At 33.5% G+C, this 14,196-nt stretch overlaps 3 protein-coding genes across 9 annotated transcripts; 2 read left to right on the forward strand and 1 right to left on the reverse strand.

Annotated features, from left to right (window-relative positions):
- Positions 1-87: 87 nt before the first annotated feature.
- On the reverse strand, positions 88-2,524 carry LOC8265805 (poly(rC)-binding protein 4). The gene is made up of 9 exons (XM_015728944.3): positions 2,168-2,524; positions 1,974-2,075; positions 1,665-1,889; positions 1,497-1,555; positions 1,317-1,408; positions 1,092-1,204; positions 899-961; positions 590-675; positions 88-414 (listed from the first exon to the last, which is right to left on the reverse strand). The coding sequence occupies exons 1-9, from the start codon at positions 2,498-2,500 to the stop codon at positions 402-404; spliced, it is 1,086 nt and encodes a 361-aa protein (XP_015584430.2). The 5' UTR covers positions 2,501-2,524; the 3' UTR covers positions 88-401.
- A 118-nt stretch (positions 2,525-2,642) lies between these two features.
- Positions 2,643-5,781, forward strand: LOC8265806 (transcription termination factor MTEF18, mitochondrial). 2 transcript variants are annotated; one of them, XM_015728942.3, is made up of 3 exons: positions 2,643-4,656; positions 5,062-5,173; positions 5,394-5,781. In XM_015728942.3, exon 1 carries the CDS (start codon positions 2,742-2,744, stop codon positions 4,425-4,427), a length of 1,686 nt encoding a protein of 561 aa, XP_015584428.1. In that variant the 5' UTR covers positions 2,643-2,741; the 3' UTR covers positions 4,428-4,656; positions 5,062-5,173; positions 5,394-5,781. The 2 variants fall into 2 exon arrangements, with proteins under 2 accessions (XP_015584428.1, XP_002511611.1); XM_002511565.4 differs by having other exon boundaries at positions 5,062-5,781.
- Positions 5,782-7,851: 2,070 nt separating this feature from the next.
- Positions 7,852-11,578, forward strand: LOC8265807 (putative uncharacterized protein DDB_G0285119). 6 transcript variants are annotated; one of them, XR_007217716.1, is made up of 5 exons: positions 7,852-8,791; positions 8,896-8,967; positions 9,248-9,803; positions 10,845-10,877; positions 11,166-11,578. XR_007217716.1 is itself a non-coding variant. In XM_002511566.4 (3 exons), exons 1-3 carry the CDS (start codon positions 7,997-7,999, stop codon positions 9,251-9,253), a joined length of 873 nt encoding a protein of 290 aa, XP_002511612.3. In that variant the 5' UTR covers positions 7,852-7,996; the 3' UTR covers positions 9,254-11,578. The 6 variants fall into 6 exon arrangements, 1 of the variants encoding a protein (XP_002511612.3); XR_003080872.2 differs by having other exon boundaries at positions 9,248-9,346; XR_003080870.2 differs by having other exon boundaries at positions 9,248-10,877.
- Positions 11,579-14,196: the final 2,618 nt, after the last annotated feature.

Consider the following 14,196-nt stretch of genomic DNA (forward strand, 5'->3'; position numbering starts at 1 on the left):
AGTAAATAGCACTTACGCAATGCCATTTCCCGCGCTCCACTTCCAGAACGTTGGCATGCACATGCAAAATCATTTAGATCATCCCAATGCCGTTATAATGTTCCTTTATATTCAAGTTGGTAAGTTCAAAGCCAACTGATAGTTACATTCCAACCACAATTACTTGGCTTTCAGTATATCTAATGTTTACCGATTAGAAAAGATGTTGACAAATCCAATTTAACCTTCCAAATCAAACATTACACGATACTAGGGCATTCATCGAACAAGATCTTGTACATCGTCACCCAACAAAAAGCACAGGTCACGTCCAACTACATGCCTCATCTTTATATCAACATTGATGAAGAAGGAAACAGTGAGTGCTGTGAATCATTAGGCGGTAGTGAATTTCTACAAGCTCATCTCCGCATACTGAGAAAAGAATTATTAAGAAATCATTATCGAAACTCAGCATGGCTATAAATTCCAGGTAGCAGTCACAAAAAGGGAGGGAAAACAAGTCATAACGCTCAATTTAAGTTTCTCCCCTTGACTCTGAATTTCATCTTGCGATGTATGCCAGACAAGTGGTTGCAGAAATACTTACAGTGACAGTTGAGCTTGACCACCACCAGCTTGTTGTACCAGCTGTGAATAGATGTATTCATCTACCCTCTGCTTTGCCAATGCTACCTGTCACACAGTCAAGTATTTCATATAATAATGAAATCCCAATAGTTCCTTCCTAAAAGCCAACAGGCAAAACAGGCTACGATGGTCTCCAAGCCATAACACTCGAACCAGCATTGACATCGCCAAATTGAATGACTTCTCTGAATTATTATTGTTTCCTCCTAAAAGAAGATGATGCAATTTTCTTAGGAATTGAATGTCAGAAACAGGTATGTACAAATACCTGCTGCGCAGTGCCCCCAAATTGTATGTGCCTATGTTTCTTTTCACCTTTTCCACCATACACCTGCAAAGTGCAAACACACACAAAAGATACTCATCTGCAGGGGACATCATATACGTTGTTGGGATTTTATAATTGCTATGGATTGCTGCACCGCAACAAATTAATTTGGAGATCATGATTATCCACACACCTTGATCATTGCACCAGATTCGTTTCTGATCCTTGATATGTTGGAGCCGCACCTCCCAATCAAGCCACCAACCAATGTCTCCGAGACCATCATCTCCAAGGTTACATAATCAGCTGCAAGATTGGTTGTCCTAAAGATGATGTGGTTATAACACAAAATATTAAAACTTGATACAGCCACATAATGTAGCAGTCAGAAGAGATAATTTATGAAATGTTGAATAACCTGAAGTTGGGTCCACGTATGGTTGAGTAGGTCGAACTGTGGCATAGTTGTACGTAGGACTGATAGAAATCACTTGTTTAGGCGGGTTCTCCCTAAACCACATGATATTGAAGCAAAAGTATAATATTAGCACCAGATAACAACATGACTTGAAAGAAAAAGAATAGATACAGAACCTACCTGAGCTGACAACCAATCTCCTCTACAGCTTTCAGCACAACAGGCACATCTCCTGATATCTGCATATAACGGAAGTTGACAATATTTTTTCTAGTAACACCATAAAAGATACTTTTAATAAAATAGATATTTGATTCCACGAGTCCTACAGCGAGTCAATAAGCTGACCTGCACGACTCGGTCAGATTCATGAGCAGATGCACAGAGAGGCAACTGATTGGGAGCCAAGACAGTGATGGTGGCACCAGAGGAATTCCTTAATTTCTCAATGTTTTGACCAGAAACCCCTATCAAAGAACCAGCCTGGGACCCTGCAATTAATAATCTTATAGTGTTCGCACCCAGATGCCCTGCACCAACCACTTTGGAGCTCTCTGCCGGACTTTCATCTTCCTGCATATCAAAAAATAAAATCTTCTCAACAAGTACATATTAGTTATATACCATTGATGATAGTGATCAATTTATGCAGCTAACCTTTAGAATCAAAGTGGCTATTTTCTTGAGAGCATTCTCAGCATCAGAAACAACGCAATCACTCTCCTTGGAACTTATAATTATCACGCGCTCTTCATGACGCTGCATAAAAGAAAAGAAAGAAGAAACACATTCTTCAATAACCAACAAACAAAAACCCTAAGGAACCTAATGAAACCAAAATCGGAGAGTACCGCAATGGCATCGGCGATTTTAATGGTAGCTTTAGTTTCTTCTCGAATCTTCTGAATACGACAGCCAACCTTGCCAATAACCTTCCCGATCTGCCTCGACGGCACTACAATCCTAAAAATGACATCTTGAGCTTTCGCACGTTTCGCTGCCGATCCTTCCGGTTCATCAGCCACGTCAAACTCATCGCGACGACGCTTGGCTGTAGCTGCATAAATGTCCGGTGGCGGGAAAGAGACCGGTGGCACCGTGTCCATCGGAATTCCGCCGGGCTGGGGCATCACTGTTGATGTTGTTTGGGGATAGTATTGCGTGTAAGGGAATGGAAAATACATTTTTTTTTAAGAAAAAGAAAAAGCGAATTGTTTAGAAGTCAAAGATAATGACTTGAAGCAAGGGTTTTATGATTAATTTTGGCAGCTGACATGAATTTACAACTATGACCTTGATATGTTTTAACTGTTAAAATAAAGAAAAAAGAAAGGAAACATGGACTTCCATGGCTACCCGAAAAGAAAAAAAGAAAGATCAAATCTCTCCTGGTAAAACCCTAAAAAGAGAAAGAATAGAGCTAATATGACCATCTGGAAGTTTTCTCTGCTATGCCGCAATTTCAGTTCTCTTCCACGGCAAAAGCTTTCAAAAATTCCCTCAAAGTACAAGGCTAAAGCCATCCGTGAAGCTCAGCAAGCTCTCACTGACTACCTCCATTCCACAAGGTCATTGCCTTTCGCTTATGCAGAGCATATCAGCAAGAACTCACTAGTCTCTCTTTCTAATCTCATTGCTAACGTTGACTTCTCTGTCTCCGATTTCTCAAGATCCGTGCGTAAGTTCTTAAGGTACCATCCCATCAATGAATTTGAGTTCTTTTATGAAAGTATTGGGCTTGATTACAATGAGGTTCGTAATTTTTTACCTTCGAACAAGTTTTTCTTTTCTGAGGATGGGAGTGCTTTGGATGCTGCTTGTGCACTTGCTAGTTTTGGATTTCCTTGGTACAAGTTAGGGACTTTGTATAAAGAGGACAGTTCCATTTTTAGTAGAGATCCACTGGAGTTAAAGTCTAGGCTTTCTGGGTTTAAGGAATGTGGGTTTAGTAATACTTCGGTTATTGGTATTTGTCTGGCTTTTCCTCATGTGTTGAGCGGTGATTTGGGTGGTGAAATTGATGCCTTATTTGATGATTTGAAAAGGGCTTTTATAGATTTTAATATGGGTAGTTGTGTTCAAGGACATGTGGATGCTTGGTATGATATCTGTTTAAAAATTCGTGTATTTTATGATTTGGGTCTTAACAAGGGAAAGGTTGGGGACATTATAGGTAAAAGTAAAACCATTTTTATTGACTGTCCAATAGAAGTTTTGATTAAAAAGACCGAGTATTTCTGTAGATTTGGTGTTAGTAAGGTAGATGTTGGTATGTTGCTACTTCAAAAACCGGAACTTTTGTGTTTTGATTTGGAGACTCCCTTGATCTCAGTCAAGGGAATACTGGAACATTTTGGTTTTAACGTTGAAGAATTAGAAGTTGTCATCCACAAATATCCTCATGTAATGGGCAGAAATAAAATGGCCAATTTACCTCATGTGATGAGAGCCATGGATTTGCATTTATGGTTTTTCAATAAAATCAAGGACGGATATCATGAACTGTTGGCTAGTTATGCTTTGAGAGACCCTGATGAAGATTTGGATAAAGAATTCAGTGATAGCTTGGAGAGGATCCGAGTTTCAAGAACCCCCACGCATACAATGTCCAAGTTGGATTTTGTACATGGAATTGGATTTGGAGAAAATGCTTTAACTGTTAAGGTCTTAACTCATTTGCATGGTAGTAGTAGTGAATTACAGGAGCGCTTTGATTGCCTTCTTCGTTTAGGGATTGGGTTCTCAAAGCTTTGTACAATGATAAGAACAATGCCGAAGATCCTGAACCAACAATCCGAAATACTAGAACAGAAAGTGAACTTCCTCTGCCAGGAAATGGGATCCTCATTACAGGAACTTTATATTTTTCCTGCATTTCTATGTTTTAACTTGGAGAATCGAATTAAGCCCAGATATAGATTCCACATGTGGCTTACAGAAAAAGGCGTCAGTACACAAACGTACTCCATTTCAAGTATTGTTGCAACCAGTGAAAAGAATTTTGTTGCTCGCTTGTATGGAATTCACCCAGCTGTTCCAAAACATTGGTTTGAGTTTTTGATGCCCAAAAAACCAACTGGTGTACCAAGTGCAATAAATATAGTGATTTAGTGAATGCAACACATTGGCAATATGCTACTTGATCTGTCGTGATGGGTTTGGTATTTGTTTTATCATAGTGTATAGATATTTGTCATTCTAACTTTCTTGGATTGGCATATCACATCTGTACATATATTTCTTAGTTTCTAAATGACAGCTGTATCAGATGTTCTCAATGAGATTATTGGTGCAATCCATAGAAAATTCTCAACAAATTCTTTTCAGCAGTTGGAAATGGGTGAGGACCTGTTCCATAGCAAGTTTTGTCTAATTCCTCAAAAAGAATTTGCAGTTTGGACTCATGAGTGGACACTGTTAGTGATATTATAGCCTTTGCCTACAATATTTTGGCTGTTCCTTGTGCATTGCTATGCTATCTTTTGCATATTCCACAAGTTAGTCACAGGCATTAGCATCACGAAGAGGTGCATTATTCTAAGATGATTTTGGATCTTTCTTTTGGAAATGACCTTATCTTGTGTTTTGAAATGTGGGATTTATTCCTTTCTATGTGCATTCTAGTTATTTGTAACTTAGTTTGTAGGAAATCTCTGGGCTTTATGAGCTTTGAACAATACTCTTCTCATTTTCTTTCTAGGTAATATAAATCTTGCCTATATAACAACAAATGAATGTTTTGCAGAGTTGGGAGATAGTGTTGTCATGGTGAAGGTGGAAGTGATACGTGAAGGTTGCTGGAAAAACCATAAATTTCACCTGTAATGACTTAGGCGTACAAGTGTGACCATAACCAGGTAATTGGTAGCCAGTATGGGAGCCTGAAATCATTAAATCTTAGGGTTTGGCCTTTCATCGATTTTGTTTACCTCAGTAAGAGTTGGGGAAGATTGGGAAAGGTGGAAACTAATGGGGAAGCATTGAGAACAGACCTTCCATATTTGGTGAAATATGATTTTGTTGCTAGTGTTGTTATAGTTCCTTGTTTTACTGGATGCTTGCATTAATTATTGACAGGTTGACCGATTAAAATGGGTGCACATGATCAGGCAGTGAGTATGGATGATCATGCGGCAATGCTGTGAAGTGAATTATGCAAGGAAATAGTATCGAAGGAAGCCTGCAGACTGCAGAGAGATTCACCTCTTGAAACTGTGAACAACAGCTCTCATATCTAATATGAGATTCTGCCCTTGACTGTATGGGCCTCTAGAGGTCCGTTTAGGTATTCTATTGTTGGCCATGTAAATATTCTTCAAGGCTCGTTTCTGGATCAATGCTTATAACATGTAACCGGTCTATGGGAGCGACTACTTTATTTTCTTTTGAATTGCAAAATGCGGGAGCTTTTATCCCACTTTTGTACCTTTTTTTTTTTTTTTTAAATTGTAACTTACCTTTTTAATTTTTCAAATTGTAATAAAAATAAATTTTAAAAAATTTATATTATATTAAAAATTATATATTGAATGAATTTTTATATATTTTAAAAACAAATTATTTATTTCATGTTATACTACTGTTGTAATTATTTTATTGCATTATTTTAAAAAAAAATTTATTTTGACAAATGTATTTATTTCTAACAATGAGATTTTTATTTGTTAATTATAATAAATTGAGTTTAAAATTAATATTATATTAAAATAATATTTTATATATTTGTGCAAATTTCATGTATTAGGTGGAATACATATAGTTCATCCTTTTCCTATTATTTTATTTTTTTATTTAATCTAAACAATATTTAAAAACTTTATTTTTTAATTTAATTTGATAAATATATGAACTATACTGTTTAATAGATAAAAATAAAACTATATATTAAAATATTATAAAAATATACAAATTAATATATTTATCAAAATTATATACAATTTTGAAATATTAAAGTGAATAAATGATTGAATTCAAGTGTGGATTATTAGCCGAGAATTTTTTTTCTATAATTACAGTTTATTTTCTAATAAACCAAAAAGAATATATCAAATTAGTTGGACCGAGAAATTAAATGCCCAATTAATAAAAAACTTAACCGATTCGATATTCGGGTTTTTAAGAGGTTGATTCTATTGTTCTCTTGATGGTCACTATCTCACTGAATAATACTTATCTACTTTGTATCTGAACTTAAAACTTAAATCATCAAACATAATTTGGAATGCATTTTATCAAATGCCATGTCAATAGTAATTTCAAATAACAAGAAACTTGAATCTTTATTATTATTATTATTATTATTTTTTATTTTCATTTTTCATGTACAGGTGATATTCTTCATTTTTCTTTAGTGTATTTAACTGCACCTTATATCTCGCATGCCTCACACGTATCAAAAATAAAAAAAATAAAAAATAGTTTTGACTTTTGTATTCTTGAATTACTGAAACGTTTTAAAAAAAGTTAAAAAGAAAAAACCCAAGTAATTACCTTTGTTGGAAAATGCAAAATATCCAAAAATAGATGATTAGCAGTGACTAATTAGATTCTGAATTATGTGCATACTAATTATGAGCATCTTGAATAAAGTTGGATTATGATTTTAGATTTATTTCTTTCTCATGGGTTTACTTGACATCTATATCAAGTGGGGTTACCTTAGCACATAGATTTTGTATATTAACTCCATATCCCAAATGAAGCAAGTTTATCTGGAACATGGATTCCAATTTCATGTATTAGGTGGAATACATATAGTTCATCCTTTTTCCTATTATTTTATTTTATTTTTTTATTTAATCTAAAAGATATTTATAAACTTTATTTTATAAGTGAGTAAATCATTGAATTCAAGTGTTTAAATATATATTTATCCCGCTATAATGTATTTGAAGTAATTCATATTTTTATAGTTAATACTGGATATAAAATTTATTTTTATTACGTATTTATCTGGATGGTGTATTCAATTGTGCGCTCTAATAATAAAATTATATTGAATAAAGCTCTATAATTTATGATAATTAAGTTATAGTTATAAGCTTGTTTGGAAACAAAACACATTTTATGATTAGAAATTTGATGAAATATATATATGTATATCATAGTGTGAATGCGATGCAACTTAAGGTGGGCCTGGCATTGGCAGAAGAAAAGGGCATAATTGCAAAAACATCAAATAAATTTCCTTAAATTGATGCATTCAAATCCACATTCCATCTCAAACCCAATTTGGAGTAAGCCTTTTACATCATTTAACATTAGGTAAATTACATATGATTTTATGCAGGCGTTTAATTTTAATTTTAATTAGTGAGATTTATAATATAAATAAATTTTATTTGGAAATGGATGTATTAATAGAGAATGGAATGAATAAGTGGGTCGGAGTTTTAAAAAAGAATATGTAATAGAACCCAAATCTTTGTAATTATTATTAATTATCATATTTATAGTAAATATCCAGAAGAGGGGCAATATAGGGAGATAATAAAAAAGTAGCGAAGGCTATTTGTTGGTTATAAATTCAGGTTCAGGTAATACAAATAGCAAGTAACTGCTTCTCTCCTACACAGACACATGCTTGCTCCTCTCTTCTCCAACTCATTCATCTCTCTCTACTTATTTAGGGTTTTGGATACTTCTCTACAAACTATTACCCTTCTTTCTTCTATAAATCAATGGTTTTTCGTCTAATCAACGAACAAAAAGAAACATCAGACGCTTCAAATTTTGAAAACGCAGGGGACGGCGACGGCAGCAGCAGCAGCAGCAGCATGGCATCTTCAACTCTCAAACCTCATCAAAAGCCTCTCCATAACTTCCCTCTACAAGACCTAAAATGGTCACTGAATCCTACCAATGGCCACCACCACCACCGCGTTCGTAATCCTAATAGTTCCTCTCTCAAATCCCCTAACCGTGACACCACCGCTAACTCCCATGGCTGCGACCCTGTCGTCAACAATGCGAAATCAGAGATGAAATTAGACAATTCTGATAAGAAATCAAAGATCTTTATTCGAATCAGGACTAAGAGTAGTAATAGCAAGTGCACCGATGATGATGCTGTTGCAGATACAGGAGATAATACCTCACCAGTTGTTATGGACGACGCTGAGGAAACGTTGACTAAGACATGGAATCTGAGGCCGAGAAAAACCATGACCAACACTCCTCCTGTTAATAATAACAACAATAATAATAATGGGAATGGAGGAGGTGTACTAAAAATTGGTGCTGCTGCTTCACAGGAGATCAAAAGTCAGGAACCGAGTAGAATTGAATTGACTCGGCCTCAAAGGAATGGTAATAGTAATGCTACTAGTAAGAAAGAGAAACAGAAGGAGAAGAAGGTAAAATTCTCCATCTCTCTTACTAAAGAGGAAATTGAGGAAGATGTTTATGCGTTGACTGGGTCAAAACCTGCTAGAAGGCCTAAGAAGAGAGCTAAGCATGTTCAGAAACAACTTGATGTAATGTCAATTTCTCTCTACTTTTTATGTGATTATTATTATTGTTATTATTATTATTATTATTATTATTATTAATGTTTTGTTTATGATGGTCTTTTTTGCAGTACTTGTTTCCTGGATTATGGTTGGCATCTGTTACTCCTGATGTATACAGAATTCTTGATGCTCCTAGAAAGGTCCAATATTGATATTCATGTTTTTTAGTTGAGTAATTCATTGAAATGGGAATATAATTTAGGGTATATAGTGATTTTATTGGAAAATAGTGAGAAAGAAATCAAAATCTTAAAATTAAGGAAAAACAATTTAAATTAAATTAAAAGCATACTTGATCATATGGCTTCCAAGCAATAGCAATTTATCAAGCATACACGAGCATGGCTTTTTCATTTTCAAGTGAAATGCCTCGTGCTTTCTTTTGAAAGAGCTGATGATATAGTTCTGCTGTTCGTACAGGGTTAGATGATTTGTTCATATGAATTTGGAGCTAAATGACTGCGTAGCATTTTGACATCAGCTGAAATTTGTGGATTATGAGCCTGTAAAGATGAAGGGGTAACAAATGTATCTTGTTTTTGTACCTTTTCCCTATACAGAAAGGAGATCAATGCATTGGTGGAACTATTAATATTATACTCTTATGTTATTGAGTATCTGCCTTTGTACAGAAGAACTATCAGTATAATGGGTAGAGATTTTTAATAACAATGACTATGTTCCCAGTATTTTTGGGATTAAATGCCGTTTTTAGAGCTTTTGTTCATTAGGTATTCTTTTGTGCTAATTTGTTGGTGCACTGCGATGTGATTGTGACTTCCACGTCTCATATCTGCATTCTATATCTTTCCAAATTTGCATTAGTAGATTCAAAAAGGAGGAAAAGGAATAGGTTAGATCACTGGTTGGAACCCAAATTCTTGGTGCATGACGTAACTGGCTTCCACGTTTCATTTCTACACGGCATCTCTTACCAAATGTGAATTTTACAGAACAAAGATGAGAAAAAGGAAAGGTTAGATTACCGGTTTTTAATCAAGTTTAGGAAAGTGTCATTTGTAGATAAATTAAATATGCTACTGTTGTTATCTGAGACTTCATGAGCCATGCACGTTCTTGTCGTCATCTGAGGCATGCATGATATTCCGCATCATTGCTATTAATAGCAAAATGTATGCCTTTTTAATAACTGAGTTTGTTAGAGTTGTTAGCTGAGTTGTTTTTGGCAGCCATCAAGTTTTATAAATAGATTTTTTGATCATACAGAAAAGGCTATATAGACTCATGTAATTAGTATCATTAAGATTGTTATCTAAATTTTCAATATGCACTTGGAATTCATTGCCTTCACAGTATTGAGGAATGCATCGCATAGTTTTTGAGCTCTTGTTTAAACCATTTCATACATTTCAGCATATTTAATTCATGCAGTTCCACACACCCACCACAACCCCCCCTACTGAAAGATTGAGAGTGTTACTTGGCAGTTAATGAATACCAATTAGCAAAGTTACTTGAACAGGGATGATATATCAGACATGTTATCTATGTTGGAATCCAATGTAGTTGTCAGGCATAGTTATCTTACATACTTCAAATGTTGTAAATTTACTGTTCTTTTAACAGTTTGATGAAACAAGTGTTTTTTGAAAAGTTATGAACGTTTCTTGAACAAGTCGCTGTATTCTGCTTATCTTTCCTTTTTTGAATGTTATGTGAACTATTTGTGCAATCAAGGGTTGCAACCAGATCGCCAGATTGATACAAAAGATTTGCATTGCGGATTGTAATAATTTCCATAGCAATTTATATATGATCAGTAACTGATTATAGAAGCGGTCCAGGATCTGAACAATGATCAATGGATGAGACCCAACTCGATGTGTGCACAAGTAGATTAGAATGATGAAAAGAAAATGAGAGATTTGAAGTAAACTTGGGAGGAGGACTTGTTTTTTATGTTTCTTACGACTTTGATGCAAAATCTTTTATCTGAAATGTGCTGTGTATAATATAATGTCGGTTTAATCTTTTACTAATTATTTGAACTTTGCAGCTGGCTTGATGAGATGATTATGCTTTGGATGAGGTAATATGTTAGCAATTGTTTTCCATATCGTTAAAATCTTATGTTTCCAGATGTAAACTTAAAGACCTCTGCTCATGAAGGCCTTGGTGTTATAATCTCCTGTCCTGGCACGTACAGACGGGTGCTCGTTTGGGATCAAATTATTAGAATTTACAGATGTTTTAGTTAGTTTTTACTTCATTACAATGTTTAGCTTGTTTAGTCTGCTTTATATTGATAAAATTTAACTCGATTTGCAATGGAGTGGGTTGAATAGTACATCTGATGTTCTCTGCTCATCTATTGCAGAAAACACGCATGTTTTTTGTGAGTTCTGGTCCACCATAGCTTGCAATGAATTGGTGGAGATTTAAATCATTCTTTCTGTGAATGAAACTCCTCACCCATCTACAAAGACTGAAAGGAGCTATGAATTTACATCTCAGGGTGAGGGCTTTAAACTTTGATTCGCACCTCATGGTCTAGACTTGAGCCAACCTCATTTACCGCTTGATGTGCGTTTAGGTTTGCAACAGTAACAGCTAGTTACTTTCATGTTTACTGCTGTTACATGTCGATTATAGTCACAATACCTTCCTTGTATGACCATATAGTCTGAAACAAAAATGACTCACTTCCTCCATTACAAAAGCTTGTACCAGTTACTCTCCTTTTTAACTGCTATTAGGTTGTTCTGTAATCTCTATATCATTATTTGCATTTGAACTTGTTTTTGAATTTCTGATATATATTGCACAACAAATAAATGTATTGAAGATTTAAATGTTTAAAACAGGCTTCTTACAAGCACTGCCAAAATGTTAATTATAGAATTTAGTAATTTTATTACATTCAAGGATGGTTTTATCATTTTGTTTCTGCTATCAAATGTCCGAAGGATTTAACGCTATCCTCAAAATGTTATATTTTATTTTATTTAAGGCTATGAAATTTAAAATATGTTTAATAGTTCTCAACATTATCTTATTTTTTGGGTGTTTAGAAAAATTAATGCACAGAAATTATTTTTCCTAATTCAAGAGAAGAATATAGATATTTTAAAGGAAATTAATTTACAATATTTATATTGTTTTCTTTTTCCTACGTTTCATATGCTATTTCTCTTAGTCCTTGGAAAATTAATTATTTCAATATTTTTTACTATTTATATAAAGTATTATATTACGACTTCAACACTTTAGTTATCACACTCCTCTACTTTTTTGAATTCTTTTTTATAATTCGTTTTAGATAAATTAATATTTTAATATTTTTTCTTATACATGGTATATTATATGAATTTTATTTTTTTAATTCTTAAAAATTAATCAATTTAATATTTTTACTATTTTATATAAAATATTATATTACAACTTTAATATCTTAATTATGATATATAGTGATCTCACACACCTTCATCTTTTTGAATTCCTTTTCATGACTTCCACTTTGAATAATATTTTTAAGTATTATATTACAACATGAAACAACTTAATTATAAATCTTAATTATCTTATAATTTTTTAATTATTTTTTATAGTTTTAATTTTTGATTAATTTTTTAAATTATTTTATTAATTAAAAATTATTTTTTCTTTTAATCATCTTATTTATACTCATTTATACCCTTCAACTTTCTTTTCATTCTATCTTACATATATTTTATTGAAATTGTTTTCACAGAGCTTAGTTTTAAGTAAAATGACTTTATTAATATAATTAATTTTTATATTAATAAATAAAGTATTTTGAATATATTTATTAAAAAGTAATCTTTAAATTAGATTTTTATACAATTTAATATATATATATATATATATATATATATATATATATATATATATATAGCATAGGGAAGAAGTTTAGATAAGAGAATATGTTCTCGCATCGCTTTTTTTGTAGAATAAAATAAAGGTGAAATCAATCTATTATTCCTTGTATCATAGGAAAGTCAAATTTTCCTTCCGTTCAGTACTCTTAGCCGATAAACATCTATCTGCATGATATAAAATAAGCTTACTTACTAATAAAGCGGCAACAAGCACCCTTTCCCCCTTTTTAATGAAAGACCCTCCCTGACTAGAGAAGGTAATGACATGAACGGTAAGAAGTAAGAAAGGGGACTACCGCTGAAAGGCGTTGTCACTGCGACTCCTCTATCTATTCCCGGAGCTGGTTAAACACAAACATATATATATAACTTATTGATGGATGAACAAATATACAAACTTTGAAATAAAAGCTTTAAATTGAAAGCTTTAAACAAAAGAAATATAACTTACAAGAGTAGTTGAATACAAGAGGAAGGTGGTTTCTCACTATCACTCTTACACTCTCTTTTCTCACTATATGTCTAATGGTATGACTTGAAGAATACAAGAGTTTCTTGTTATTTTTCAGTCTGCCTTCTTCTTTGGTAGCTCCTCTATTTATAGAGGTCTTCAGCCTTGAGTCTCTATAATTGTTGCTTTGGATGCTCTTCATAATGGAGTGAGGTGTTCCACGTCTTTTGGATGCTTTTGATAATGGAGTGAGAGGCTCCATGTCTTTTGCAGAAGTTGTCTGCCACGCTTCAACAGTGAGGAATCTTTTACTTTAAAAAAGTAAATGTGCAGAGTCTTTTGTCTTTTTTCTTTTCTTTTTAAAATGACTTTTTATATATATATATTGGGCATTTGGCCCATTGTAGAATTATATTGGGCTACCATTTCTGGTTTTCAACCCAAGGGCTTTACAAAGATGTTATTTGATGGGCTTAAATATCCCAAAACAGTCATCTTCGTTCGAGTCACCATCTAGATCAATTGCTACTGAGTTGGTGCTAGAAGAGGAAGATGAAGCTTTAGATTTTCCTTTTGAAGAGGTGGTTTCTGACAACTATTTGATTAATTGTAAGAAATCTTCTTCATTTCGTACGTGCCAGCTTTGGAATAATGAAAGATTTCCCGTGCGTGGTATGTTTATTCTTTGAAAGAAAACTTTGTACCATCTTTAGAGATAATTTTTCTTGGTGGTTAAATTTATCTCACCATTTAACTTTGAATCTTCGGGCAAGGATGATTTCTCCATCTGCTGCTTGGTTGAAATGGAAATACCATACACATACCTAGGGGAGAAAGAAGTTTGAACAAAATAGAAATAAAGGGGGAAACGTCTTTCTATTTTGTTTGGTTTATAGTGGGCTTTGAATAGATTAAACAAAGGTAAAACTTCTAGAATTATGGTCTCTGGAACATTGCCATAAAAATTTCACCATTGTTTAAACCAATATGGAATTTTTGAAGTTTGGATTGTACTTGTGTCGAAGTAGAAAAGCCAAGAATGGCTTTGTCCTTCGTTT

This window comes from Ricinus communis, chromosome 1 (genome assembly GCF_019578655.1).
Source record: "Ricinus communis isolate WT05 ecotype wild-type chromosome 1, ASM1957865v1, whole genome shotgun sequence".
NCBI lineage: Eukaryota > Viridiplantae > Streptophyta > Magnoliopsida > Malpighiales > Euphorbiaceae > Ricinus > Ricinus communis.